This window comes from Ylistrum balloti, unplaced genomic scaffold, assembly GCF_031769215.1.
Source record: "Ylistrum balloti isolate Yb309-2 unplaced genomic scaffold, AGI_CSIRO_Ybal_v1 Utg369844, whole genome shotgun sequence".
NCBI classification, from domain to species: Eukaryota; Metazoa; Mollusca; class Bivalvia; order Pectinida; family Pectinidae; genus Ylistrum; species Ylistrum balloti.
In genome coordinates, this window is record NW_026782000.1 from 170,895 (window position 1) to 193,085 (window position 22,191).

A 22,191-nucleotide genomic window follows, 5' to 3' on the forward strand; every position below is an offset into this window, starting at 1 on the left:
GAGGCGATGGAGAAACAAGAAAAGCATGGTGATTCATATTGTTTATTACTTACTTTCCCAGTAAAATATATATCACATTACAAGATATTGCATCCAAACTTCAGTATCACAATAGATTTTCATACAAGGATTTAAAATGGGAACCTTCTTCCTGTGAATCAGGTTTTTGAAAGTTAAAGAAACAACCTTTTTTGGTTTGTACACAACTGTGTTGCATGATGAAAACAGAAATCACAGAATATAACTCTTATCAACATCACAAAAACAAAATAATGATATTGATTTGAGACTACGAATCACAAGTCGAGTCAATACAAAAACTACGAGCAGAGGTCATGGTACATAAATTGTAGTGAACTAAGTTTACTTATTGTTATTATAGAGTAATGGACCTTGACTTGGACTTTAAGACATTGTATAACATACATTACAGATCTACCTGACATAGTTTCATACAAAATGTACTTGAAGAAATCTTGTGAGAGACTGATGACCTGACACTTACTATTAAAGAAACATGCAACTTCCATGTCTGGTCTTTATAAAACTATACAGAAATTCTACCCTGCACATGTATTAGGTATTATATGTGCACAGGGTGGTCGGTTGGCTCAGTGGTAACATACTCGCCTTTCACCTAGGCCATCCAGGATTCAATTGCTGGAATGGATGTGAAAAGGTAAGGGGTCACTTGTCCGACCACATGGGTTTTCACCGGGTACTCCGGTTTGCTCCCACAGTAAGACCCCTCACGCGCACAGCCGGGCCAACAAGTGTGATTAATACAAGTTGGAAAAGCTTGCTTTGCAATTGTTGTAAAAGAAATCAATTTCATCATTATAGTTGTACATATGTCATTTTGTCACTACCAGGAAACAAATCATTATTGCTATTAAATAGCCTCATCACTAAAACAAAAGCAGCTTCTATCAGTATGTGTTCTGTAACAACAAAATCAACTCCAGGATAACAGGATTTGAGCTATGAATAATACAGCTTAATCTTGGCATCATTTGAAGCACATGGAAGAAGCACATTAGTCTGAAATTAAGCCTCTCTCTATATATTTAATCAATTCAACCTTTAATCAACTTCTATCACAGATTTTCAGTCTCCAGTCTCTCTCTCAGATTACATCTTCATACCATGATACACTTTTTCAAGCGGTGAATATTTGTTTCCTTTCTCTCTCTCCTACTTTATCGCTTCTCTTCAAATACAGTGAAATAAACATGCCTCTCTCTCAAAATAAAACTGAACAGACATTGCTACTTCTATCTCTTTTCAGTTACAAGTAAATAGCATTTGTCATTCATTTCTTACTCTCTGAACACATCTTATTGACAATGTTTCTCATCATTTAAGCAACATGGTTTGTATATCTGTACTCAATACATATTTCTCAAGTTCTTAGCAGACCAAGATATGGGTACATTTGTATAGCATACAAACAAATAATGAAAATATTCAATCATTAATATCTTTTGATGGAAGTGAATCCATCATCAGAATGGTTTAAATGTAGACTTGAAATAACCCAAATGTACCGTTCAAAAAATAGTCTGTATTTAAAACTCCTACCATCAATTTTATGCCAAATTTTTTTAAGCACTACAAAATACACTTATTTCTGAATCTTTTAAATGTCTTTTAACTTATTCCTAAATCAACACTTGATCTTTTAAATCACTTAATTTTTATTTGATTTGATTTATTCAAATGTCAACCAAATATAGATCTCGACATGAAAAAGTATACTTCACTGTCTAAAACTTCATAAATTGTTAAATCAAGGAATCTTAAAACAGTCAGGATTTTCAGTTTCTCATCAATGATAACACTTTCTGAATGACTTTTTATCTTTCATCCAAAGTGGATTGACACATCTAATTGTTGGTGAATTTCAGAGCAAGGTTCTAGTCATAGATCTGGACAAATGCACTCTTTTCATGCTTACGTTCCACAAATTCTGAAATCAAAGCAAATGTAGATAAATATCATGCAGGATTAAAAAGCAGTACAAACATTTACTTGATATTTTAAAACTATCAAATTTGAATGTAATATATGTTTATATTATTTGTCAACTTGAAACGTGTCTTGGTGCCATAATGCTCAATTCTATTACTTGTAAACCAACTCCCCAACCTCTGCCTCCTTCCCATCCATAATATAATCCTACCAAGCAAAGTCCAACTTTTTTCATTTGTTTCAAATCCTTACACATACTTGTCAAAACTGACATTAACTCCATAATAAATATGTAATTACCTGGCACCATATATTTGTATGAAAACCTGCCCTCGACTCGAACTTACCATCAGAGAAGGCAAGCTGTACCAGACGATCCACAGTTCTACTTTGTCTGTGTGAAAGCTTACTGTTACGAAACATGGTCAGGTTCTGCTGGGCTGCCACACACTCTGTTTCTGTTTTATAAAAAGACAAGGGCATTTATATTAAGATTTATCCCACAGTTCCATATGATTTGTTGATGTTATCTTTGAGAGATCAATGGATTCCATTGCTGATGTAATATTGTAAAATTCTTAATATCATGTCATATTAATCGTCTTGTAACCTCACACAAACATTAAAGAAGGGGATACATTCTACTGGTTAGACAAGAAAATCTTGCATCATTAAAAGTGTAGGTACACGTGTCCAAGGCAGGAAATTCACTTATATGTGATGTGGAGTATTATGCATACATGGCTGAGTGAAGAGGAGGAATATTTCTGCCCAGTGAAAATTGTTGCTTCGGGAGCTGAAATAAGGTCTGATTATTGGGGAAGTAATAATGAATAGTAAGTTTTACTGACTTCTAAAAAGTGTGATATAGTTATATTTTCCACTGACCTTTTGGAAAGTGTGAAGGTCACAGATTATGTTTAAGAGTGATATTGACCTCATTTCAACCTCTAGATATATAGGATACATGTGTCCTAGTTATGTAGAACCACAATCCCACAAACTGTGCACTCAAATATTATATAACGGCTTCATTTATTTGATGACATTATAAGAAAAAGCTTGTCAAAAAACTTATCTAACAAACACCTGAACAGGTACCTGTGCAATTTATTTACAACATTTGGCAGCAGCAGCTTGCTATAGTTTACTAGATAATTTTCTTGCCTACTAAGAAGAGTGCAAGCATTCACCTACTGATATCTTGTGAGGTCAAATAACACATGTTGTCAGACTTTCCTGTGTCCATGAATACTATAATGCCACACAAATATGTTGTATTTACCAAATTCTGTTTTCTTCTCCTGTGGAGAGTTCTGGAATTTCTCTAAGTAGTCAAGAAGGAGGTCGAAGTTTGCGTCCAGAAGTTCCCCAACTTTATCAAGGTCGTTGAACTGTGTCACCGTAACCAGGTGAAGGACTGTGGTACATATCTATAAATATCAACATAAGCTGATGTAAGCAGGCTTTACAACATGTTTTTTCGTCTATAAAATAAGCTGCATCGGTATATAAACCGAAAGCCCAACCACGGAGTAAAAAAGATGCGGCTCATAACCCAGAAAATATGGTATATCTGTCCTTGTAAGGTAAAGTGAGATATAATAACATAGATATAGATATATATATATAAAACATTGCATGAACCTTTTCAAAAATGTCGTTTTCTGAAAAATTCATTAAAGCAGCTCAAAGGACAATGACAAAGCACATATTTTTATTCACATCTGACCTCATTTATCTACATCTGACCTCATTTATCTACATCTGACCTGATTGTTGAGATTTCCTCTGTACTTATATTCTGCAAAATCTGTGATTTCCTCAGCAGTCTGTAGACTTTGGATGAGTGCCTCCCACACTGACAGAAACAGGGTAATATCTCCATATTGATCACGATCACCCGGCGAACCAAGGGCCAGAGCAGCATTGATTCGAACCTTGAAGTTTTTACAGTCCCGGACAACTCCACACAAGGCTAGAATGATGTCTCGCTGTAGTGATTGATATAATTCATAACAAAATTAATTTGACTTGCTGCCTTGTGTACTAATCCAACAATGTTGGCAAATAGCATCATTTATATAATGAATGTTTTCTAAACATCTTACTGAGATGAAAAAAATCAATTGATTCAAGTGATCCTTACAAATCAAATTTGTCAATGTTTTTTGTGTTCCTCACAAAATAAACATAATTTTTTGGTGCTCCTTACTGATGTATAACAATTTTTTTGTATTCCTTACGGATGTACCATCATATTTTGTATTTCTTTTAAATCTGTCATTTTTTTGTTTGTAACCTTTAATTTAATGAGTTAACAATCTTCATTTCATCACTTTTTGTCATCAAAGTCTTTTTAACTAAATAAAACACAGATAGACACTGGATGTCCTTTGAAAAGCTGAATATCTCTCTCTAAAATAACCAAGCTTTGATCTACCGGTGACTGACACTTACATATATATCTAAATATATTTAATTTGTTACAACCACATAGCATGTACCTGTTTTTCTAAATATCAACTCCTTAACAAAAAGCATGTGACACTAAAACTTCACTTCTTTTTATCTTTCTATTGAATAACATGACATTTGATTTTCAAAAATGCTCAATTTCTCATTTTCATTATACTAGATTTCAGATTCTTCAGCTGTGTTGTAAATCTGAACTGACTCATCCACATTTTTAAGGAGAATGGAAATGAACACCTACCATCCATTCAGTGCTGGCCTGATTCAGTAATGTATTTTTGAACAAGTTACTGACAGCATAGCAGGCATTCCACCGCACCTAGACACACAGACAACAATGCATTAAATCATACTTTAGGTTATATTCCATACTAGTAATATTTAATGCAGTATTCATTTAATGTAGGCAGTAATCAAGGCAAGTCATATTCAGTGTAAACAGTCATGTGCAATATCAGTCATATCCAAATACATGGACATCTTACTGAATATAAGTCATACCCGATAATCATTGGAGACAAAAGAAACATGTGAAGTTGTTACATTTCTTCCTATTTTGAATTTTTTTTCATATTATGAGGACATTACTTCAACACCAAAACTTAAAATACATTTAATATTTGAGGTCAACTGAGGATACAGATTAAATTTGATAAATAAAATCAATCCTGTCAGGATATCCAGAGATTACAATTACCTTCATAGTACCAGAGCTTATGTTTTTCACTAAAGCCTTTACACCTTCCTCCACAGGTATCTTAAACGTACATTTTTCTGTAAGGTAAAACCACTCGCATTAATTATAGTTTTTTGAAGTCTGTAACTCATGACTACCTCTACTCCCATGCATATTTAGTATACCAGGTGATTTTTAGATAAACAAGAATTAGTCAAATACGACCATTGACACTTTCACCTTAACTGATCACCACCTAAATTTAAGGTGTACAATGTGATATTTTGATAATAAAGGGTAAATATGAACGGGTGTTATTTTTGCTATTTTACTATTTTGAAAAAAAGATCCTCTGAAATTATAATTAATTAAAGCAAACAACAATCATGTTCATACTTTCTACAAAAACAATTAATTTTGCATCAAGTTTCAGAAAAAAATTTTAACAATTGAAAAAAACAACCTTTACAGTATTAAGCATGGTCTTAATGCAAGACAAAAAGTAATGTGAGAGAAAAGTTGTGAACTGCCTGGTAGGCTTATTAATAAACAGTGAATGTTAATTTTAATGGATAGGCTTACCTAGACTACTTCTAGGGAGATACCTCATCAGGTTACCAAGGGCACGAACAGCATTAGAGCGAACTTTATCACTGTCCTGACAGGCTCGCGTTGCCGTGGTGAAAAGCTTCTGTAGCAACATGTTAGAGAAGTCCTGAAGGAACTGGACATCACCCTCCGTCCTGGAAACAAGATACAAGATAAATGTCTAGAGAATACATAATATAATACTTTTACACACTAAAATGTACTTTTAGAACTGACTTCTAGGTTAAGTTCTCTGAATAAATCTATGGGATATAAATGTGTGGGGAACTGATCATTTTGAATCAATGAAGAAACCACAGAGCTTAAAAAAACAAAAAGGAGAGATTTATAAGCTTTCAGCAATTTTCTGAAGTATTCTTAGATTATTTGTCAGTTTAACTAAACCTTTCATAAAATATACTTCAGATGTGAAATACTGAAGCTTTCATCATCTTTATTTTTCATAATCAATTTGATCACTTTAACATATCAAACCAGTTTTCACTGTAATTATAAAAGAGAAATGTTTAAGCCTAAATCCTCAATACTCCAGGAGTTATGATCGCTATTGCTCTCTGCACTCCTGGAACATTTCATGGCAAAATTGAAGGTTCCTTGTGCGACACCTTGTGGATAAGATGAGGAGACTAGTTTGATCCTTTGATGTACACCATACAAATCTCGAGGTCGTGTAACAGTATACTGTAATGGCTGTTTCATGACAGTAAATTGATGCAAATTTGTTGAAATACAGAAATCATGAGATTGAGATGGTTGCTGTAACATTGTGGCTCTCAAGATTCACAATTCAGAAAAGTTAATCTATACTAGGAATGGAATATATTATGACTAACTTGTTGAGTACTAAAGCATCACAGAGGTTGGCCAGCGACCATGCAGTCTTCAGACGCACATTCAGACTTGAGTCAGTCATACTTTTCAGAATGGAGTTGGCAGCATCAGCAATGAAAGATACATCCTGAAAAATAAATTACATTCAAGGTGAGAATCTAAATAAATACAGAATTAGTTATACAGAAAGACTAGAATAAAAGTTAATAAGCTATAAGCTGTATCAACATCAATATTCACATTCCTGATATGGTATGGTAGCTTGGTAGCTAAAAATAGTTGTCTTAAAATGATTGCTTTCATAATTTATGGGTACAACACAAAATCTAAATACCTTTCTTCCTTCTCTGAAAGTTTTTTGACATAATTTCTATTTCTGCTTTTTTAAATAATTTTTTTTTTACAGAAATAGCCAAAATCGAAATTTGGAAGCAAAACAGTTACATTTTTTCTGAAAAAAGAAATGTACTGAAGTACATGTACCAATGTTTCCAATAAGTAATACACTATTGGAGGAACTATTGTTGTGAAATTTGAATTATGATAGAGGATTTATATTACAAACCTCTCTCAGGCAAGGGTACAGGACATACACCCCTACAGCCCTGACAGCAGCTGATCGTACGATCCTGTCATCACCAGATGTCAGGCCCAGCACCAGTGTTATACACAGAATTCTCTTGTCCATCTGAAAAATATTACCATAAAAACCATGTATTATGCACAGTTTTCCTTGAGAATTTAAAGGTCCTCAGGATAGGCATATTACATAACTTAGGATTTTTCAATTTTTTTCTGCAAAAAGATCAAAGATTCTGCAAGGCTGCCATCATTGATTTTCAGAATTGTCTGGTACGTAAAACTGGTATTAAAAGCAGTGGTTTATCCTGTGAGTGCAAAACAAATTGTAAAATTATAGTAAAACAAGTTTATAATGAATCTCTGAAGACCAAGAGAATCAGTTCCTTATATACATTACATTGTAGTCTGTTATACACTTATAACAAAAAAAGGGGAAATATTGCATGAGTCGTTCATTATAAGAAAATAAGGAAACAACAATACGACTGAAAGGCAAAATTTTATTTGTTTCTAACCACAGCACTTTCCCCATTACTGAACAACACACAACATCATGTTCCAACTAGCCAGTGTTAGATTTGAAGTCATTGCCTCAAAAATGTTTTGCAAATTCAATAGATTTTGCCTCTACTATAGGTCCAGATAACAAAATATTTTGATTCCTTTTTCTATAAACCATTGATACAGATTTTAAGAGATTTTATTACTATAAGTCCATGAGCTGTTTAGTATCTACACTGGAATTAATTTCAGATAAATGTGCAAATTTGAAGTAAATAAGTTTTTCCTAAATCAAATTTTCTTCCTACTGTAAATTTAACAGTGTCAAAAATGGCAAGAGAAAACCTAAGATTTCATTTCAATGTCCAAGTGCTTGTGAATTTTCTCTGTGGGGAAGTGAAGGGTAGTTATTTTGCCAGAAAAAAACTGACCAAAAATGTCTCTAATAGGATTGTTACTTTTTGTAAATTTGGTCAGTTGACATGTCCTAGTGTAAACAACAGTTTCCGAATAAAAAGGTTAAAAGGTTTCCTTACTGATAAAATAGCAAACACTTCTGGGCCGACATTTGATATACAGTCACATGCTGTAGCTCGGACAGCGTTGTTTGCCTCGGTCTGTAATATGTTGGGTAAGGGTCCCATCAGCATGAAAACCCAGAACTCCTTTGCCTAGAGAAGAAAACACAATCAAATTCACATAAAAATTAAATTTTCTTCAAAAATCGTCCTCAGTTTATTTGGCTGGCTGAAGATGTTTATGAAACTTGTCTGCTAAGAATACACAATACTGTGGTATTAAGTTCATTAAATACTCTTTATAAAAGTTAACATAAAGCAACATATTAGAGTCTCACAGAGAACAGAAATCACAGATATTGTAGTCAATATCATACTGCTGAAGTTAAGTATTGTACTCTCAGTATATAAATGCATGTATAACTATAATGCTACTGTCTCAATATCAACAAGGACATAGTCAATCAAAATAAGATTTTATTTATCTTAACTGTATCAACTGGGTATATATACAAAGGCAACACATCAAATTATACTGAAATTTAACAAAAGAAAATTGTGTATCTCCTCTTTTAAAGCTAGATATGATGCCCCAGACCATGACCGTGATTTTTGTTTTAAAATAGGATGCTGACACTGACCATAACCTTGAAACTTTTTTTTCAAAAAGGATGCTGACACTGACCATGACCTTGTCAACTGACCATGACCTTGTAACTTAATTCTTCAATAATATGCTGACTCTGTCCATGACTTTAGAAACTTTTTTTTGAAGTTTCTTACTAAGATTATTCAACATTTATTCAATATAAAGAGATGTAAAAGCTTTGATGTCATTAATTCCTATTTATCTCTCACCATGTCTACATTGACTCTGTTCTCTGGTCCATCCTTCTGAGCTACCTGTACATCTTGTAGTATTACTTGTGTCAACACATCCAGCAGCTGAAACACAGATTCCAAATAATAAATTGACAATACAGTTGACACTCATTATCTCAAAATTCAAGGGACCGTCGAAAATATTTTGACTTATCTGTATTTCGACGGAAATGAAGTGTATAAATAAGGTTGACGATGTCAGTTTCCTGACATTGATAACAGTTGAATGAAGTAGGGCTACAATAGCATGCAAACAGCACAGTTTAACTTGATATTTGAAATGGCAGTAAACAAACAAATGGATTTATCCTACTTTCTCATATTCTCATTTTTTGTTCATACAAATAACAAAACATGTAATAACAACTCCAATCAAATGCAATTGTACTGACATTGTTCTAACCCGTGTACAATATTCAATACCCTTACAAACCAAGCATATATACATCACATATATTTTACAGAAAGACATAAAACGAAATTAAAATTTGCTTCTGATATGCTACATGTAGGGATGTATGAATCCACAGATCATATCAATACGACTTCATTATCAATAAATAAACATACGGGTATGAAAAATGTGGCACTAGAAAGGTTTTACCTGTTACAGAAAACATTGTACAAGCTCTAGACCTAACAAATCACACACTGATATAGACTCTATCAAAGAAAAATAGTTTCAGCACTTTATTGTCCAAACACTAAATCTGACAAAGTGCCCGATCACAGTCCTTTAGTTTAACAAGCTCGAAATTAGTTTCTTTTGGACGTGTGGGGATACGATTTCATCAAGAAGTTTGTACTGGTTTGACAGTTCCATTTTAATCAATTTTATGAACTATATTTTAACATACAGGTAAGTCACTGCTACAGGATGGTGACACTGATTAATAAGCCAACCTTTAATTGGATAACTAAACTGGTAGTTAATTGCCAGTGACCAAGTTGTGTGCATGATGGATTGATACGCTGTAACTAGCCATGTGTTATGCACAGGTGACCTTCTACTCTTGTGTATATATTGACCCATTTCGTCAGTAGACATGCCAATGTTTTGACAAAATTTAATTTTGATACAACAAATTACCTTTCCCCTGCTTTACAATTAAGGAACTGAAAAATTGCTTTGACTCAAACGAAATTTTGACTCAATGAAATTTGAGTCATCCGCACTAAAATTACAAAGATATAGAAGGGAAAAAATCAGGACTTGAAAATTATTTTTATTCAAACAGAATTTTGACTCAAGCGACTTTGAGACAACCAGTTTCAAATGTGTTTTGTTTCAGAAACAAATAATAAGAAGAGTTTCCCACAGAAAATTGGGAGTGACAAAGTTCTTGATGACATAAAAGTTCACTGAAACATACACAATATTGCAAGATGTAACTTTTGAATTCTATATTCTAGAAACACTATTGCTTACCTTGATTGTATGTAACCTGACCACCTGGTCTGAGTCCTGCATACACTTGTGTATTAAATCCCTCAGTACAGCCAAACTGTTCCTGAAACAAGATATTTACTCTCTGTTATTTACTAACATCATTTTCAATCGTACATTTGGAATGATAAATAGATTTGGCTTGAAAGGAAAGAGAACATATTCTTTTGTGACATTATCTTTCATCCTCAAAAATAGCAAAAATTAGAACACCTAAAAAACAGAACATGTAGTATTGGTATTCATATTTGATTATTTCATCATCCTGGTATGTACAAAAAGTTGAGAGCTAACAACCCAGCAAGGGCTACAATATTCAACTTCACCCAAACAAATGTTACCTACCTGATGATAGGGAAGTAGCCTTTGGTGAGGTGAGCCAGTACTTGAAGGGACTCCAGTCTAACAGGAAGTGGTTCAAAATGAGGCTCTGATCTGTCGCCATGGTGATCTGTGAAAGGCAGTATGTTCTTCATGCAAAGTTTGATCAACCATGAAGTGTCTCGAGCATGCGCCTGTAGTAATTTGTCCGAGAACACAGGAGTTAATGTCCCAGGGGATGTTAACCCTGAACCTTGACCTACAGGTGGGGTCACATTCCCTGGAGATTTGTTTTTGACTAGTCCATCATTTGAAGAATTTCCAAATTTCAAATTGTCAGAATTATCTGAAGAATGGTTTCCTTGGTTACTATTAAGTTCAGGTTCTGATTGGCTGTTTGAAACCCCTGGTTGTTGATTGGTAGTTGACGATTGCGACATGGATGCTGAGAGTGGAGGTCTGGACGGCTGAATGATGTGACAAATCTCCATCAGTGGTGGCTGGATTGCAGCTACTGCTCCAAAACACGTTAGACATGCTACTCGCACATTTGGATCTGTAACAAGTTCATGTGTAGTGATATTAAGCTGATAATGTGAATCAAGCGAATCAAAAATACTGTTTAAGATTTTCAATTGAAATTCCATTGCTCTAATGATTGTAAGTCTGATATTTCACTAAATACAATCTCTAAATTTACATACTGAATCATGTACAATCAAATTTTAGCACTTAACCACTTTTGGGGAAATTAGCACAATAAATAACTTGAACGTACAAAATCATTCCTATATAAATATGCAGAAACTGTTCTATTTTAGCACAATACTTTCAATGTGAAAAGAACTAAATTATATTAAATTAAGTAAGCATCCTCTGTAATGACTGTATATGTAGCCATCTATTACTCCTGGTGTAGATAGAGGGGCCACTGATGAAGTCATGATCTACTCTCATTTTTGTATAAATGATCTAATGAGAATATTTAAACACCTTCAAAACTTTCATGGCAGCATAATTTCAAAAATAACTTTGGTTTTGCAATATTATGTCTTTATTTATCATTTTTCACTAAAAGGTTAACATTTGTACTATCTATTGGTAAGATGATCACAATTATTAAAGTTTTTGCCATTACGGGATTCCAGGCTCTGATGGACACTTAATAACTGTTTCCATCTTAGGTAATGTTATGGTTAAAGAAATTACATACCAACTTGATCAGTCTTGAGGGTCATCCAGACTCCAGTGTACTTATCTATGTGATTGAGAAAGTTTTGAGCCAGTTTGATCACTCTGGAGAGTAGTTCACACTCCAGTGCACTTACCTGTGTGGTTGAGAAAAATTCAGACTAGCTTGATTAATCTGGAGAGTAGTCCAGACTCCAGAGTAATTACATCTGTGTTAGAGGAAGTTTCAAACCAGTCTGATCACTCTGGAAAGTTTTCACAACTCCAGTGTACTTACCTCTGTGGTTGAGAAAGTTTCGGACCAACTTGATTACTCTAGAGAGTAGTCCTGGCTTCATCCTTTGGTATGGTACATTACTGATCAGGATTGCTATACACTAGAGGACAGAAAATTTTATATATTGACATCAATCAACAATGATCGCAATAAGATTCAATTTCTAGAAATCAATAAGGGGGATTCTTGATTTGAACTTAACTGATCTCATTTTGCAGTTTGAATAAAATCTGGACAATCCATTTTTTGATATCATAATATTGTATGCATTTGGCCATGTATCAAAGTTATTACTGAATATTAATATCAAAATGTATTCCTTGAATTATTTTACCAAATGACTTACTCAAATGAATAATTTAACATTACATAACTGACTTAGTTAAAAACAATCCTCATCTAAATTTTTGATTTGTTAAATTCTGTGAACCCATGAATTAAAATTTTTTAAACAAGTGATCTGTTTTCTATGAATTTGTTTCGATATCTCAAGGCAGACATGCACTGGAATAAAATGTCTGTTTTTCCCACATTTGAGTCATCAGTTTTGGATCCAGTATCCAGTTGTTGATATGTGATGACAGTGGCAGTGCTACTACTGACCTTGATAAGCTGTGTGAGGGTGAGGGGGTAATTTTCTGACACTAGAGCCAACAACAAACAGCGATGCAATTCCCTGATAGTCGATCCAAGAATGGAGGAGAATGGAGTGAAGGCTGTTGTCTGTTCACTGTAGGAAAATAAGGATCAAAGGATTAAGGACTAAACAGGCATTTTACTGACAAAGCCTGAGTAATGTAAAGAAATCTGACTAAGCATTGGGATTTAGCTAGAGATTTTACATGTACATCCATTTATAAACCAAAGTATTCCTTCAGCAGAGAATATCTACAATCTCATCATATCAATTAGAAAACTGAATCTATAAATAAATCATATCTAGTATGATTTATATACACATAAACTAAGCATGGTATCCTTCTTGAGTGTAGAACTTCCAATCAGCAGTAACAAGTAAGGGCTAATATAGTAAAACATCTACATAGTATTCTATCCCAGGACTGACTCCAGGCTTTGCCATGGGAGCATATACCAAACAAGCAATTTCAATGATAATCTGTATAGAAGTAAACCGAGCTTCGGATAATGATAGTTTATTTTGGAATCTTTGAGATGAATACCAGGTACATGTAAAAGTTTTATTTGAATAGCCCTATTTAAACATTTGGCAAGTTTCATATTTTCTTTTATTTTTTTATTTTCTACTAATTCGGCTCTCTAACCTAACCCAAAATCAAACATGAATGATATCATGCACAACTAATTTAATAGATGTTGTTAGCAACCATACAAATGTGATGGTAATTAAATCATTTCTATCAAATAAATACACACAAATATTATTTCAGATGCTTTAAAATTCCAAAGGCTTTTAAATTAAGCAGCACAATGAATTTCAGATCTGGTAATCAATAGCATTTTGTCTTTTAAAGAAATTCCACGAAAAGCAAAGGATTCCCTAAATGCTGTAAAAACTCACTTAAAGTATCAAAATTTGGCCATCAGCAGCAAATTAATTTCAGATCCAGGTCAAAATTAAACTCCAATGTGTAAATAATAATATACAAGTTATTCAATATCTGCATGAATTCATGTTTTTCACAAGAGAATGTTAGAGAGTTTCAAATCCTATCTTCAACAAGTTCTGAATAGTGAGAGTGCCAAAACAGAGATGGTAGCCCAAGCTGGTACAGTAGTGCAAGGAAGTCTCTTTGCAAATAAAAACAGCAACATTGTATTTGTATTGAATATGACACAAAATCTGTTGTAACTGAAAGAATATTACAAACCTGTCCTCTGCTGCAGCGAGGAATGTCTTCGTTCCATCTACAAGGGCAGTCAGTGCTGCGAGCGCTCCCATACGACACTGGAACATGTATACAATGTTTTATCAACTATAGTTCTCAACAGTTCACAAAAGCCAACATTACACTTTGTAAACAATCATCATACCTTCATGATTCCTCATAGAAATATCATCATTTATCACATCATAGACCTATTATCCAATGAATTTGCCATGTAATGCTTTTGTCACTTGTGTAATATACCCTGGGGGTATTTTCATTTGCTGTACCAATCTAACTTATTATTTCATAATATGGACAATGATAATATGTCAAAGACTGAAAATGGCACAACAAAGAGGCTGCCTCTATTTCATTTTTGTTTTCCACAACATTAATTCATGGCTGAGTATTGTGATAAAAAGTATCATATATGTATTTTCATTTCATATCAGATTTGTCTTGAAATTTTCAATCTTTGCTCTTCAAGGCTAGCAAAAAGCACAAATTAAAACCTTCTGATGATTGATTAATAAAATCTCATAGAAAAGAAAACTCATTAAAGATCCCATATACATGAAATGTGAACAGAGATGGCAAACAGTTTCTTAAAGTATTAAATCATAAGAAAGGGAATCTTTGACCTGAAGTTATCTACCTTTGGTGATGGATCTTTAAGTATAATAGTGAAGAGAGTCTGAACTTGTGGACTGTTTCCTGCTGCACTGGAGTCCGGAATAAAACATGACCAGTATCCAAACATCAAACGACGGTCAGTGGTCTGTACAAAAATTAATATTGAAAAGATGGTTGACATTCTGATTTTACTTAAATATAGTGGGGTATAGAATTTGCCCATTTACAACAATTTCCACTGCTAGAAGTCTAAACATAAGCACTGATCTTTTACAGTGAACTTTCAAATTTGATTATTAGGACTGATACAGCGCAAAAATGCAAAAATAACCAGAAAGTACATTTTAATAAGTATTCTACTTCCTCAAAACCTAAGCACCACTGGCAAAATGAGTTCAAAGAGTTTAAGGATTTTATTGAAATTCAATCTGATTACATCATTATTACAGGGTTTAAAATGAGTCTCCATGCATAAATTTGGCATCGAAAAACAATTCATGACCTACATCCTGATCCAAATCAACTTGACTGGAAAGTGAACTGAGCTTTTACATCGTCAATAGGTGAAAAGAGTGTTTTGATTAGTTAAAAACATATGAGTGAAAAAACAAATTGTGTAGATCTTCGTTTTTGTTGAATTTTTATTGATATTCGATAATGACATCACTTTTAGACTCCAATTACTTTAGAATGAGGATAGCATGTTTGCTTATATGCATATATAATGAATTTTCTCCTTTTAACATTTGAATTTGTCTTGTGTTAAAACCAAAATTAATGATATAATCTCCATAAAAACAAGCATAATATTCCCTAAATATAACAAAGGACTGAATTTTACGTACAACTTCTGATCCAACAAACTTGTGATACCAACCTTTATCACAGTATGTAAACAGGCCAGGGCACACTGCCTGACCTTTGTGTGGTATGACCTCATTCTTGAACCTTGACCTCCATCAGTGTCCGAATAATCTGAATCAGAACTACTAATCTTTGCCCAGACTGGCCTGTTGTCAACTGGTACTTCTAATCCAGCAGTCATTGATGACCCTTGACCTTCACTGTGAACAACATCTCCATCTAAGGTCAATGTCTTCTCATCACCATCCTGATATTTACTCTGTTTCTCTGGTGATTTCTTTGCTTTTTTCTTTTTTGTTTTTTTACTAGTTTGTGACCTAGCTGTACCCTGGGTGTCCTCTTCTGTTTTTTGGTCCCCTTGTGCAGCTGCTTGTTTGAAAGGTGGCACAGCATATTGACTAAGAGGTGTGGGGTAGAGTCGCTCAGGAACACTCACTGGCAAACTGGACACACCATGAAACATGTAGGTCTAAATTTCGAAAAGACATAAAAAAAAAAAACAATACTGTATAAAAAAACAATAATGGATGATATCGGAAAGCTATAAATGCATTTGCTGCAAGAAAAGTAAATGTGCATCACTGGAAAATTTGGAAAGGATCATGGAGACCTTGGGTCACTCTCCTTGAGGAATTATTTTTCATCTGCAGAATGGATAAAGTTTAACTCTTGGCAGTGTAATTATTATCCTGGTAAGATGAAAAATTAAATCATTAAAGCTGAACATTTCTGGTCACTAAACAATAAACGGAAGCATTTTTGATATAAACACAGCCTTATTGCAGAAAATTTAAAATATGATGCCAAATAAAATTCATTACAATACACCAGAAACAGTTTATATACAGTATTGTGATTTTAATGATATTTCAAATCAATTTCCCATCAACATGATTTTAGATTAATGACTTGATAAACTGACTTACTCGGACTCCAGCTAGTAGATAGCCAAGCTGATCTGTTGGCATCACCTTGGAGGCTGCCAACAGATTCTGTAGACCTCGTAACGCACAAATCAACACCTTAAATACAAAATATGATCTGATTAAGCAAAATAATTCCAAATATCAAAGTATGATTATAAAATGATGTACTAATTTCTTTTAGTATTTGCACCAAAATCTTCACATTACGAGGTAGATGCAAAAGTTACAAATCCAGAACATGTCAAAATGTAAGTTTTTCTTTCTAAAACACCTTGGTGGAACTCCATGAAAGGAGGATTAAATTCAACACTGATCCAATACCAAATATCAGTACCTTGGTACAAAATATGTGTGATGTGCCAGTGTCTTCCTTAACTTGCATCAAAATCTTAATTAGATACAAAAAAACTGAGCTCCAAAGCATGTTAATAATCCTTTAAATCAACTCTAGAAAAGGATAGTTTAAACCCCATGGGTACCTCAATTAAAATATCACTGTCCTAATGCAATTTGTTGTATTTCATCACTTGCACCAAACTCTGAACATTTAACTAGGGTTCAAATCAACTTTCTAAATTTAAGACTTAATTGCCCAACCTTGATGATGCTTCAGACATTTGAATGAAATCCATTTAAGCATTAAGAAAGAGCAGCCTTTTGAAGTAAAAATTTTGACTAACTTTCCCATTTAGAGCCCCATCCCTAGGGACTGAATCAACTTTCTGAATTTAAGATATGATAATTCACCTGCAATGATGTTTCAGATTGAATTTGATTAAAATCTACCCATGTATGAAGAAAGAGTAGCGTTTTGAAGCAAATTCTCAGTTTTGAGCACTGCCCCTAGTTCCCTTGGGGTCAAATCCACTTCCTGAATTTAAGAAATGATTCCCAAACAAAAACAATATTTCAGACCACCTTTGGTTAAATCCTTTCAAAGCATTAAGGAAGGGTAGAATTTTGCAGCAAAATTATGGACTAATGTTCCCATTATGGACCCTTTCTCCAGATCCCTAGAGGTTGAATTAATTGTCTGAGCTTAAGAGATGATTCCTCATTCACAATGATGTTTCAGACCACATTTGGTCTAAACCCATTCAAGTATTAAGGAATAGTAGCATTTTGAAGCAAAATTATGGACTAACTTTCCCATTATGGGTTTGATTCTGAGAAATAATAATGCACATGCAAAAATGTTTCATACCAAATTTAGTTGAATTCTAACAACGCATTTAGAAAAAGTAGTGTTTTTAAGCATTGTATTGTCTAACTATCCTTTGGAACTCAGGTCCCTAGTAGCTGAATCAACTTTCTGAATTCAAGAATTAATTCCCCACCCCAAACGATGTTTCAAACCAAATTTGGTTAAAATCAGCAAAGTCATTAAGCAAGAGTATTGTTTTAAAGGAAAACTTTATGTACAGTCGACGGCACGTGATGACAGACAGTGCACAATAGCAAAAGGTCATCTTGACCTTGCAGGTCAGATGACCTAAAATCTAATGGCAACACCAGAGTGACAAGGATGGAAGTGGCGAGCTTAAATACCTATTAAATACAAATATATTCTGAATCATATTGGAGTCTGCAACTATACCTAGAACCAAGTTTGATCAGAAAATATAAAAATCATTTTGGATAAGTAGATTTTTACACAAAACATCATAGTGATTATATCACCTTGCACTGCGTATTCATCTCCATCTTTGTTACTGGGACAGCATGTAGAATATTCATAAACACTTCAAAGCATGTCAAAGAGTGATGATCCTCTAGATAAGACTGGCCCGCCACTCTGTAACATTAAACACAATCAAAACTATAAATAACAAGGTGTGATGATCCTCTAGATAAGACTGGCCCGCCACTCTGTAACATTAAACATAATAAACACATCAAAACTATAAATAACAAGGTGTGATGATCCTCTAGATAAGACTGGCCCGCCACTCTGTAACATTAAACACAATCAAAATCAAAACTTTAAAAAACAATGTGATATGATCAGCTAGATAAGACTGGCCCGCCACTCTGTAACATTAAACACAATCATCAAAACTTTAAATAACAAGGTGTGATGATCCTCTAGATAAGACTGGCCCGCCACTCTGTAACATTAAACACAATCATCAAAACTATAAATAACAAGGTGTGATGATCCTCTCAAAACTATAAATAACAAGGTGTGAGACTGGCCCGCCACTCTGTAACATTAAACACAATCATCAAAACTATAAATAACAAGGTGTGATGATCCTCTAGATAAGACTGGCCCGCCACTCTGTAACATTAAACACAATCATCAAAACTATAAATAACAAGGTGTGATGATCCTCTAGATAAGACTGGCCCGCCACTCTGTAACATTAAACACAATCAAAACTATAAATAACAAGGTGTGATGATCCTCTAGATAAGACTGGCCCGCCACTCTGTAACATTAAACACAATCATCAAAACTATAAATAACAAAAAGTGATGATCGTCTAGGGAAGTCTGGCTCACCACTCAATAACATTACAAAATATGGTCATCATCCAGATATTTTAAAGATTTTGGCATTGTTCATAGGAAACTATCAGATTCTGTTAAATCAAATCATAAGCTTGGCATGGCATATTAACTAGTGATGAGACAATGATTGGATATAATCGATTATCTAATTATTTATGATGATCGACTACAATTTTTCAAAATGGATCATTGGTACCTCAATATTTTCGTATATTTCAGCAAAAAACAATATTCATATCATGCATAATAAAAACGCCAACTGGCCATAATATTCATTCTTGTGTCAATTCCAGGCAAGTGAGGTATTTTAGGTTAAAGTTACAAAAATTTAAAATATTACTGCAACAGTGAATGCTATGAATATTGAACATACAGTCAGCTGATTATGTAATTGATTAACAACCTCAGAAATGTTGTTCGATTTTAACTTATAATCAATTATGGATTTCAACTGATTTCCCATAACTAATATCAATGTATTTAAATTGGACTTACTTTATAGTCAGGTTCTCAATACACTGGATGACCCCTCGTAAGACATCCTCGTCACCTCCCTTCTCCGACAACAGTGGAATCAGTACACCATGATGTTTGTTGAGCAGTGTGTCATGGTACTGTAAGAAAACGTGTTGTGATATCACACTCTATAACTAAATAATTTTCCTGTATACTTGCAAACAACAATAAGAAAGGTAAATGACTTAATGTTATGCATTTTGACTGAAGCAAACCTTCGAATATCAGCCATATTGGATTGTGGCCCTTGGATTGAACCGGAAGAAGATGTCCTATATGTGAAAAAGACTACCTTATATGGTAATTGTAGTTAAACTTATTCTGGATTCTAACAAACATTAATTGATCTGAATATCCCATATTCTCTCTAAAAGACAATATCTGAGAATGTTATGTCAAAGTGCACACCTAGCCAAGCATCACAATGGAGATACAAGGTGCCAGCAGAAACAGTAAAAAAATTACACTGAGGGTAGATATTTTACTTCAACAGCTGAATTGGTCTGAAATCAATATGCCATCAATAATGAGGAGTCATAATAGGAGAAAAGTTGTAAAAAAACAAAAATTGTAAAAACTATATTTACAAAGCATTAAACCATGCCTTGTAATATGTCAAGCAACATCTATTCCAATTTTGTCAAAATATCAAAAAATAAAAATTTCAGATTGCCTGTAATCCAATAAATCTTTTCCTTACTTTGAGTCAAAGGTTTTGTGTTGGATTCCTAAGGTTTTATTTAAGAAGACAACTAGAGGTAACTATAGCTTTCGAAAGATCTGTGTCCTCACCTCATATAAGTGTGAAGATTCAATCTGACAAATGATATCTTAAATGCTATTTTGAATTTGATAATAACACTTTTTTGTACCTTTGTGAGTTGTCCACAGCATTCATATACCACTGCCCCCAGAGCCAATAAAATCTCTGACCGAGTCCAGGGCTGACATCTCTGTAGAGCTGATATCAGGTACTCAGTCACTAAATGCAGCGTCTGAACTGTAAGCTTCAGCTGAAATAATTTCATTAATATCATTGTATTTTTCATAATGGTCGTACACATCTAGGTTATACTGAATCAATCACTAAAACAAAAGGATGCTTTATTAAAACCAAGTCAATGAACTTTCCTTTGAAAAATATTACAAACGTAGGATGTATGGGGTATTGATATATTATACTGTTTTTAATAAGATTACATGTATTTTTATTTATTTCAGCACCCAATCCAAATGCTGAAAGTTATGACTGAAATTTTCCAAAATTCTGGAAACATCACAAATCAATATACAAAATCTGTTTACATAGTAAAAGAAATTAAACAATCTGTTTTAAGTGACAACAAATCAGATATAAATATACTGTATAAGTTATTGCGAGAAATATACATATATTCTATAATCAAATGAACCTGTAGTTTTGAAGATCTATCAATTTATTTATCATGGTCTAGAGCCAATGAATGTCAGAATTCCTGTCCTATAAAAAGTGAGAGTCACATCTGCATACTGACAGAAATTGTTGAAATAAAAAAATGACTTTTTTTCACAGTCAGACTAATTCACACTCATTAACTATACCTGCTGTTTTGCTGTAAAGTTGAAAATGGCTTGACAAATTTTAACCAGGAATCTTTCTTCATACAAAGGGACAACACTACAAAACTTTGTTATAAGTCTGTTGGCCTCCTACAAAATAAACATCCAGGAGATAAATATAAGTAATGTATTCTGACATTCAAATATTTTCCTCTAATTTACAAAATTCTTCAACATGTTTCAGTAAATAATTTTAATTAATGATTACATGTTTTTTTTTCTAATTTACGAATGACTTCTAAAATATCTGTATATACTGCAATATACCTGCTAAAATATTGAACTGGCCTAGAGATAATTGATTTTAATAATCAAGATCAACTCGAATTTGATCATTTGGAAATTAATGCAACGTTAAAACCAGACAACCCATCGTGCGTTGCCATAGATAAAGTGGTTGTGATGATAGTTATTCAGCTGTGTTTTGCGTTATGAATGATAACAATTATTGGCGAATGCAACTGTTTAGTTTAAATAACTTGTCCGATTAAAGTAATTTATAAGGCTGTTTCTGTGTTGCTAATAAACAAAAAGTCCATTTATAACTGTGACTCATTTCAGTCATCACTTTATCATCTCTGAACTATAAAAGCATACATCTTCTCTGACGATCCGTGTATAATATTCCATTGAATTAATTTCGTCCAAAAGTAAATTGAAGTTTGTTCTCGATGCTTCATCATCTTGGCGATAATGGAATCCATTCAAACGCGTGAAACACTGGAAAAATCGTTCTCTTTCAGTACCAGTGCCGTCTGCGTCCTCCATGTTGCAAATCCGGCTCACTATTTTCGAGGCTTCTTTGGTTTGTTAAATGTTCCATTAATATAAGTCTAGATGATGTCCGAATGCCAATACGGAGTTATCACTTATCATTAATGTGAGAACAAAACAAATAATAAAACAGTGATATTAAATGTTGAAGTAATGGTTATTTTTACCTTGATAAAAATTTAAAAAATGTATAATTTCAATAATATTATTGACTTATATTGATAACTTAAACAA

At 33.5% G+C, this 22,191-nt stretch overlaps 1 protein-coding gene across 1 annotated transcript; it reads right to left on the reverse strand.

Moving 5' to 3' along the window:
• Positions 1-28: 28 nt before the first annotated feature.
• Positions 29-21,951, reverse strand: LOC132545364 (HEAT repeat-containing protein 6-like). Its single transcript, XM_060209045.1, has 24 exons — positions 21,781-21,951; positions 21,166-21,273; positions 20,457-20,597; positions 19,564-19,682; positions 18,235-18,349; positions 16,555-16,650; positions 15,642-16,097; positions 14,787-14,909; positions 14,132-14,208; positions 12,885-13,011; positions 12,282-12,381; positions 10,838-11,369; positions 10,475-10,556; positions 9,022-9,108; positions 8,182-8,316; positions 7,128-7,250; positions 6,565-6,689; positions 5,705-5,865; positions 5,144-5,220; positions 4,688-4,765; positions 3,744-3,965; positions 3,257-3,404; positions 2,319-2,429; positions 29-1,969 (listed from the first exon to the last, which is right to left on the reverse strand). The coding sequence occupies exons 1-24, from the start codon at positions 21,949-21,951 to the stop codon at positions 1,917-1,919; spliced, it is 3,567 nt and encodes a 1,188-aa protein (XP_060065028.1). The 3' UTR covers positions 29-1,916.
• Positions 21,952-22,191: the final 240 nt, after the last annotated feature.

Coding starts and splice junctions, on each gene's coding strand:
- LOC132545364 (XM_060209045.1), bottom strand. CDS start 21,951: ATGGAGGACGCAGACGGCACTGGTACTGAAAGAGAACGATTTTTCCAG. Junction 12,382..12,884: donor CCCTCACACAGCTTATCAAG/GTCAGTAGTAGC, acceptor TCTGTCCTCTAG/TGTATAGCAATCCTGATCAG. Junction 3,966..4,687: donor AGGCCAGCACTGAATGGATG/GTAGGTGTTCAT, acceptor CAATCACTACAG/CGAGACATCATTCTAGCCTT.